Source organism: Sinocyclocheilus grahami, unplaced genomic scaffold (assembly GCF_001515645.1).
Source record: "Sinocyclocheilus grahami isolate Dianchi unplaced genomic scaffold, SAMN03320097.WGS_v1.1 scaffold1443.1, whole genome shotgun sequence".
Classification (NCBI taxonomy): domain Eukaryota; kingdom Metazoa; phylum Chordata; class Actinopteri; order Cypriniformes; family Cyprinidae; genus Sinocyclocheilus; species Sinocyclocheilus grahami.
In genome coordinates, this window is record NW_015506622.1 from 40,692 (window position 1) to 49,760 (window position 9,069).

General features: G+C 38.8%; 1 protein-coding gene across 1 annotated transcript in view; it reads left to right on the top strand.

Moving 5' to 3' along the window:
- Window positions 1-9,069, top strand: part of LOC107570339 (periphilin-1-like) — a 106,378-nt gene that overhangs the window by 24,413 nt on the left and 72,896 nt on the right. The window contains exons 2-3 of the mRNA XM_016256562.1: window positions 4,834-5,036; window positions 7,387-7,433. Coding sequence (XP_016112048.1) covers window positions 4,853-5,036; window positions 7,387-7,433 — 231 coding nt within the window. The 5' untranslated portion in view covers window positions 4,834-4,852. The remainder of the gene's footprint in view (window positions 1-4,833; window positions 5,037-7,386; window positions 7,434-9,069) is intronic.

The window sequence follows — 9,069 nt, forward strand, 5'->3', positions numbered from 1 at the left end:
GAAAATAATTATGACATCGGCAACAGAGAACTCCTTGCCATCAAGCTGGCCCTAGAGGAGTGGAGGCATTGGCTGGAGGGGGCAGCCCATCCATTCACCGTACTGACCGACCATAAAAACCTCCAGTATCTTCGTGAAACTAAACGTCTAAATCTAAATCCCCGCCAAGCACAATGGGCATTATTCTTTACCAAGTTAAATTTTACCATTACTTATCGCCCTGGTCCCCGAAACGTCAATGTCGTGTCAACGTCATATGGAAGGCCCAGAAGAACCGGAAGGTATCATTCCACCTCAGATGATCGTCAGTCCCATTGAATGGAATTCCCCTTCAGTGGCCTCCAACACGGCTCCCAACAATCTGCCGGGCTGTCCTCCCGGATGCCAGTACGTACCATGGACACAGCGCACCCCACTGATTCACTCAGCTCACTCCTCCTGAGGCACTGGCCATCCAGGGGCCAACAACACCCTCTCGCTGCTACGAGATCGCTTCTGGTGGCCCAATATGGCAAGGGACGTGAGAAGGTTCGTGCAAGGATGTCCAGACTGTGCCATGTCTAAGAGCCCACGCCATTTATCATCTGGCAAACTCCTTCCTCTACCGGTGCCAAATCACCCCTGGTCACACCTAGGGGTAGACGTTGTCACTGATCTGCCCCCCTCTGAAGGTAACACATGCATCCTGGTTATAGTTGACCGGTTCTCAAAATCATGTCGCCTTCTGCCCCTCAGAGGTCTCCCCACGGCACTGGAAACAGCTGAGCTCCTCTTTAACCAGGTCTTCCGCTATTACGGAATTCCCGAAGAGCCACCAGGATTCCTGGAACCAGTTCCTGGGCTGGGCTGAGTATGCCCAGAATTCCCTACGACAGCCTTCTACTGGTCTCACTCCCTTCTAGTGCGTGCTCGGGTTCCAGCCTCCACTGTTCACCTGGTCCGGAGAGCCTTTTGATGTTCCGGCGGTGGATTACTGGTTCCGGGAAAGCGAGAGGGTTTGATTTAAACTAACCTGTTGCGTCAGACCTCTTCCGTTACAGTAATATTATGATTGTGAGAAAACATCCACAATATAAATAAATAGTAGCTATTAGACACAATTATTTGATATGGTAATACGGACATTTAAAAGTATATTTACACATGAATGCATGAGTTTAAAGCGGATCATTTATTTGATGTGCTTTGTAAACAATTTATTGCGCTTGAGCTGCATTTCTGAGATCATGTTTACATTAGGCAACACAACTATTAATTTATTGACTTTATTCAGTTGTTAAAGTTATTTGAAAAATTAATGTGTCTACCAGCTCATTATTTATTATTTGTTTTTGTTGTTCATTCATTCATGTATTTATTAGGCACCGATCAACAGCAGTTGACCATAGTGCTGCACAAATAAAATAAAAAACAGAAAAAAGAATAACATCAGTAAAATTTAACATACAAAGTTTAAAAAGCCAAGGTAAGAAAATGAGATTTGAATTTAGTTTTAAATATATATATTTTTAAGTCAGACAAATAGGATGGCACCAGATCATTTAAGGATTTAAAAACAAATACCAATATCTTAAAATCAATTTTATAACACACTGGTAACCAGTTTTATTCTTGTTCAAATTTAAAGATGCCTGTGTGTGCATGCAAAAAGATAAAGTGCAACAGAGAATTAAGCGTATAATAAGTTATCCTAAAAATATGCCAGTATCCAATGCTGAAGCAAACATCAATCATGTATTTTACAATAGATATTTCATGATGAATTTTGGTAAATGCACTTTAAAATTATGTTCATAATAATGAGATGTTTATTACTCTTTTATTGGTTAATTTTCATAAGGGGTGACCAGAATTTGTTTTTATTGATCAGTCTTTAAATACAATTTGTAACTAATTTCAATATGTATAACTACCTATAATGGTCGTGGGCATTTAATGCATACTCATCCAGGCCACCAAATCTACAGTAGAAACCACAAACCTATTTTTTAACCCTGTTATTAATTAATATATTATACTTTGTAACCATCACATAACATGCTGGTAATGTTTAATTAGAGTAAAATGCAACTTTAAAAGATGTGTGTGTTGTAATGGTGGGTCCTTAAAGGGTCATCGGATGCAAAATTCACTTTTACATGTTGTTTGAACATAAATGTGTTTTGGCAGTGTGTGTACACATGCACCTCCCGATCTGTACACATGCGCCTCCCGATCTGCCTAAATGCATCTATGTTCGCGCGAATCATTCGTGATCCAGCCTCACCTACAGAATAAGTGAGTATAAGGGTTTTTTATGAATCTTTGCTAATTGCCTTTCCTAATAATATGCTAGTTAGCAAGTTTTGTGGCTAAAGTAAACAGTATGGTTTCTCACGCACAGAAGAGAGGGGCGGGGTCAGCAGAGCTCATTAGCATTTAAAGGAACATGCAACAAAACAGGTTGCTCTGAAAAGAGCTGATTTCATCAAGGTAAAAATTATGTTTTTTACACTACCTTTGGGAAATTTTAACCAAAGCATTTTATAGACTTTTCATTAAGACCCTGAAGAATCATATCAACTTGTGGAAAATGGGCATCCGATGACCCCTTTAAAACCCCCAATTTGCTGCCAGCGATTTGTTAAATTACACCACACCTAGTCGTGAATGAAAGGTGAGAAGAGATCGACTCAAACACATCCTGAAACTGCCCCTTTTAATCCAATATACAAACATACTGTAGAATACAGTATATTTAAACATACAATTCATGTGTAAAAATCAGGTCGTTGAACTGGTTCAAGGAACAAAAACAGAAATGAATGATATTTTTACAGGAACATAACCAGAAATGGAAATGAAATCAAATGTAATTGTTCTGAACAGAACTTCAGAACTTGAAATTTTCGTTCAAAGGCAAGAGAAAACATAATATAAATATCCATAAACAAAAAGGAATAGGCAAAAAACAAACAAACAACAACAACAAAAACAAACAAAGAAAACATGCTAGGTTCAGTTCATTGTGGCACGCTCCAAAGATCTAGGAAAGGAAACCGAGACATTGAGATGGTTTTTGTTATTTCACAAATTCTGAATATCTTTTGTAAACATATGAATTATGTCTTGCTTTTATCTGTATGACCATAAATTAAGGAGTAGCATCGCCGCCTCACACCCACACACACAAAATATTCTTGAATTGCTAATTTGATATCGCAGCCTGTTCATTATTCAAATAAAATACAATAAACCAAACATATAAAACACTATACTGTTCAATTTGAATAGTCTGTAATATAATCTGTGCCATTCATTGCATGACCACTGCCTCACTGTGCTGTTATTATTAGGCTACAGCCTATATTATTACATATTTTTAACCATGCACAAACCATTTTAAAATATTAAATTAAAATATTTAAATTATTTAAACCGAGTTTTGTTCCCTTTCGTTTCATAAGGCCAACATTTGGACAAAATCTTGTTATAAAAGATGATTGTAGCATAATGGCTATGACTTGACGACGAGACTCTTTCAGTGGCGAGCGGTAACTTTTTTAACGGGGAATGCCGAGTGATAGGATTAAGGACCCCCCCCCCATCGGCTTTTAGGACACCCTCAAAGGGGAACATAGATTACAAATAAGAAACACTGTGGCAGGTGTCAATTTAAAAGTATGCACATTTCCTACCTTATCTGTAAATTAAATTCATCTCCAATCTTTCTTCTGTCATTTCAGGTTTATCCATTGTTAATGGATATAATTATCCATTGTTGAACCGACAGTAACACTGTTTTGTGTTCTTAGTAGTATTCACCAGACTAAAATTTCAATAATCCTAAACCTTAATAACACAACATAACCACTACAGTAATGTTTAAATGCTCGTGACAAGCATGTAAAAACCATGAATAACTGAATCATTAGTATTTTATTTCTATTTGAGCTGTACTTAAAAAACGTTACTTGACAGTCAAGGTCTCGTGTTGTTTCCACCAGCATGGCAAATCTTTTTCATCATCATAATTGATGGATGTCTAAAACAAAAACAAACAAAAATTGATGGAGAAGCTTAAGACAGGCCCAGAGCCCGGCCCGCGTCTCAGACCTATAAATAAGATGGGCCCTGCGGACTGAAATGCAGGGCTCTCCATACTATTTCTTACAGAATCTGTCGATATGTTTTACGTTAATGTCTTGTGATTAAGCTCTGTTTTTGCAACTGAAGATAAGGAAAAATGCGAATTATTCATTGGATCTTAACTAATCGTTAGGCTAAGGAAGAATGTCAAAATGTTTTAAGTTATTACTTATGTATATTTACAGAATGCAATGTTTAGGCTACAGCAGCTCTCAATAAGTTTTCTATACATCATTTCTTATGTATATTTTTTAACTTAAGATCCTGAGCAAGATGAAATGTTTGTTGTGAGTTTGATCAAATGTTTTAAGTAATAATTTGCTTATGGCAAGCTGAAACAAAATATTTATGTTGACATATGCATGTGAGTTTTCAGTGGCGCAATGGGTTTGGTTGGAGGGGGGTGCCGAGCACCCACCGGTGGAAAAAGAAATCGGCGCCTATGAATAAAACTGTTAGTAACCTCAATTTAAATCAGTTTCAAAATGACTAGACCTTGTGAGGAAGACTAATTTGACCCCTAATTGGATCTGGTTATTTCAATTAAATAGGTACATTTATTGAGGGGTTTGTAAAGGCTATTTATTTACATGCCTGGTCAGATGTACCTGCATATAACAGTTCTCTAGTTCTGGTTTGTTATCATATTGCTTGATCAGTTTCTTATGATCAAATGTGTTATGATAAATTTCTCATTTTCTTTAGTTTCAGGTTTTTCAGGACTATGGAGGAACGGCGTTTTATACGGCGCCCAAATTTTGCACTGAGGTACCAGAGGCATCATACATATCAGTGGTCCAGTCTACAGCTAAGACGTAAGCCCAGAGCCTCTCCTCCTTCCAGACAGCAGTTCCACAAAGGCCTGAACAAGAATAGCTCCACGGCACATATTGAACCCGGCAGAACAGGTTAGCTGCATTGTGCTATATCTGCATGTTAGCATTTATGTTGCAAATTTGGTTGAACTAAATTTTGCAGTGCACATATGGACTCTTAACTCTTAACACTAGGTGGTAGTGTCAGTTTACACATTAAAATTCTCAATGAGAGGTAGCATTCTGTGTTTTATTTACTGTTGCTTTACAGAATTTCACTTAAATTTTACTCAGTAATCATTGAATCAATTAATCTGATAATCTTAGAAATGCTTGAAGAAATAAAATAAAAATCACAAATTAAATTTGTCCTCAATCTCATCCAATATTAAATGCATTTTCTGCTCCACAATAAAACTATAACATATTTTATATATAGCATATTTAAGCATTATCAAATTATTGTACACTCTAAAAAAATGCTGGGTTATAATTTTTTTTTTTTTACCCAAATGCTAGGTTCAGCTTGTTGGATCAATTTATTGGGTTATTTTTAAATATTTTTACCCAGGGGCTGGGTGGTTTTTCTGTAACTAAGCAGCTGGGTCATTTTGAATGCTGGGTTATTTTTTCTACCCAACCACTGGGTTAAGCCTGTCTCCGTCGAAACAACCTAGCTGCTGATTTATAGTGAGATCACAGGGTTTTTGAGTCCTCTACAGGTTTGGTGCACTTCTTCAGCGAAATAAAGGTTTGTAGACATTTGATTTCATTTATAAAGTCTTTGCTGTGCTGTAAATTGTATTATTTTATGCAGCCCAGCATAAGGACACAATGTCAGTGAGCTGCGACAGTAGCGGTTGTTTCACATGATGGAAACACCTTTGCCTGGCATAACATTAGTTTTTATTCGTTATAATTTTATTCTGTTTTATTCATTATAATACTGAGTTGAATTTAATTTGATGTTAAAATATGTTCTCTAATCTCAGTACTGTTTGTTTATGGGCAGGTTATAGAGTCAGTCACGGCCAGTGGCGTAACTTAGTAATGACGGGCCCAAGTGCAGGTTATTACGAGGGCCCCCTGGGTGCACGGTTTTGAAGCACATACAAACACACAGCGCTCGTGAAGAGAACACATATAAGCGAATTTGTGCCTACCCAACTTAATTGAGACCAATTAAAATCAGTATCTTATCTGTTTCTTATATTAAATTGAACAGTTCTCTTTGTGTGCATCTCTCTCCACCACACACGCACACACGCAGGAATCACGGCAACCGCAGTCCTCTCCGAGAGGCAAGACGCAAGAGAGCACGACCCCACCACTTTTTGCAACATCTTGCTGTATGCACGGCTGTATCTAAAAGAAAGAAACATCTCCATTCGATTAGAAATTCATTGGTCTGTGTTAAATAACAGGCAAACTATTGCTGAAATGAGTTATTGAGAGTGTTCGTTGCTGCTGTTATCAGTTCTCTCTTGGTACTCGTGCACAATGCGCAGTCTTCACACAGACGACTGAGCGCTTCGTTCTATAGAATTATTATTATATATATATATATATATATATATATAATACATCATATACATCTGTTACAACAAATCTGAAAAAAAAACATATGTTACAAAAACATTTATGGTAACACTTTATTTTAAGGTCTCTTAACTAGTTGCTTATAAGCATGCATATTACTAGAATATTAGCCATTTTTAGTAGTAATTAAGCACATATTAATGCCTTATTCTACATAACCTTATTCTGCATCCCTAATCCTACCCAATACCTCAATTTAACAACTACTTTGCTAACTATTAATAAGCAGCAAATTAGGAATTTATTGAGGGAAAAGTCATAGTTAATAGTGAATAAGTGTTCCCTATTCTAAAGTCTTACCAAATGTATATATAGCATATAAATGTCTTTCAGTTTTGTTCTGCTGCATTAAAAGGTCAGATTTAAATTACAATTCCACAATTAAAATTCTGGAATTCTCATTTTAGTTCTGAATAATTCATGTGCATGCAGACGTGCATGTCTGTTTTTTTTTTAGTTGGCTAAAAATCAGATGTGGTATGTTGAAAAGATTTTCCTCCCCCTCCATCTCACGGTTATGTGCTTGGTGACTCACTGGTTGTGTACGTGTTGCTTAAAAGTGGGATATAATGAGAGAAAATGTGTGTGTCTATGTGTGTGAGTGTCAGAGAGCTGAAGGTGTTCTTGTATGTATGTGAGAGTAGAGAGAGAGAGAGAGAGAGATTGGTCACATTTGTATGGATTAAAGCATCCAGGCCCACCATCAGAAAGCAAAACAACCCAAGTTGTGAGGCAGATTTTCCAAATGACACTACACAGATTTTCTTACAGAAACCTCTCTCTCTCTCCCCCCCCCCCCCCCTTTTCCCTTTTCCCTTTTCACCTTGCCCTTACTTTTTTATAGACATTTCTCGGCCATCCTCTGGAAACAGACCATCACTGCCATCCACAGTAAGAGACCAGAAACTCCTTGCTTTGTATCATTATGATGATTCTCAAATGAATGTTTTTGGGTCAATACAAGTTTTACTCTGTATTAACAAAATATGTTATATATGTGTGTGTGTGTTGAATATGATTGACTGTGCAGAATGCCAAAAGTGCCGATGCTTAGTCTAATAGCTAGGAAATTGTTTTTATCACGCTGCTTCTCTGTGTTTGCATGTTCCACACTGTAACATAGAAGTAGCTTACGACTAGAGTGTGATACATTTGCAGTATTCAGTTTATTGGGTGAAAACAAAAACAGCATCATAATACAGGCAAAGATTGACAGTAGGAACACTGTAACGTATACAGGGACGAGACAGAGCAAGCACAGTTTAATTTGAAACACCAACACAGATAATGCAAACTCGAAACAACTGTGGACAAACCACAGACAGGAGCCAGGAGAGCAATCAGAAGACAAAACACATACAGAAAACAATAACTGACAAAACACAACTGAAACACAGGGGTATATATACACATAGGTTAACCAGGAATGATGAGGTGTAGGTGATAAGTTGGCATGGTAAATAATAAGGGTTGCTATAGTAGCAAACAAGGCAGCAAGGCAAACTGGGACAGGGACTGAACAAAGGAAGTGAAGAGGGAAACAATAGGAACATAAACACATTACATAACATGTCATAAAAAAAGAGGGACAAATACAAATATTCAAGCAATAATCAAAAATGTAAATCAATAAATAATTCACTCAACCCATTCATGATTCATGCTGGATTGGAAGACTACTACTGTGGGTTTGTCACGGTCATGGTGTGTGGAGGCAGGCAGGACGACGAGGACGACAAGGATTCCAACAATGACTTTTAATGTAGACACAACAAGGCAGATTCAGGAAGGAGAGACACACACTCGGGGTAGCATTCATAATAACCGACAAACTGGCAGGGACGCCAGAATTATGGCACCAAGACGCAGCGTCTTGTTCCCTCGAGGAACTGGGGTTACATACGTAACCCGAGACGTTCCTCTTCAGGAACTCGAGCTGCGTCGAAAACGCTAGGGAAACGCGAATGCCCACAAATGCTCGCACTGGACACATACAATTAAGCTTCTGCTGGTCTGGATCCCCTAAGGGATGAGGACTGAGGGCCTGGAGCACGACAGGCTGTGTTGTAGAGGAGGAGACCTTAGGAACATACCCCGCTCGAGGGCACAAAAACGCTTTGGCCAGACCGGGTGCAAAGTCAAGATAAGAAGGGGCCACTGAAAGGGCCTGCAGATCCCCACCTCTCTTGAGAGAAGATATCGCCAGAGGAAGCTAGTTTTGATAGTAAGGAGGCGATCAGATATCTCCTCAATAGGCTCGAAGGGAGGCCTACAGAGAGCCTCTAGCACCACAGCCAGGTCCCACGTGGGGACACGAGATCGTACCAGAGGCCTCACCGCACCGCGGAGGAAATGTGTAACTAGGGGGTGTCTGCCCACTGACTGGCCACCAAGAGGGGCGTGGTAGGCCGCCTGCAGGAACTCCAGCATTGTACCAATGTATCAACCAACTGGGTCGAGCTGGCGGTCTCCGCACCAAGAAGTGAAACGTTTCCACTTCAAGGCGTACAGTTTCCTCGTTTCCTCG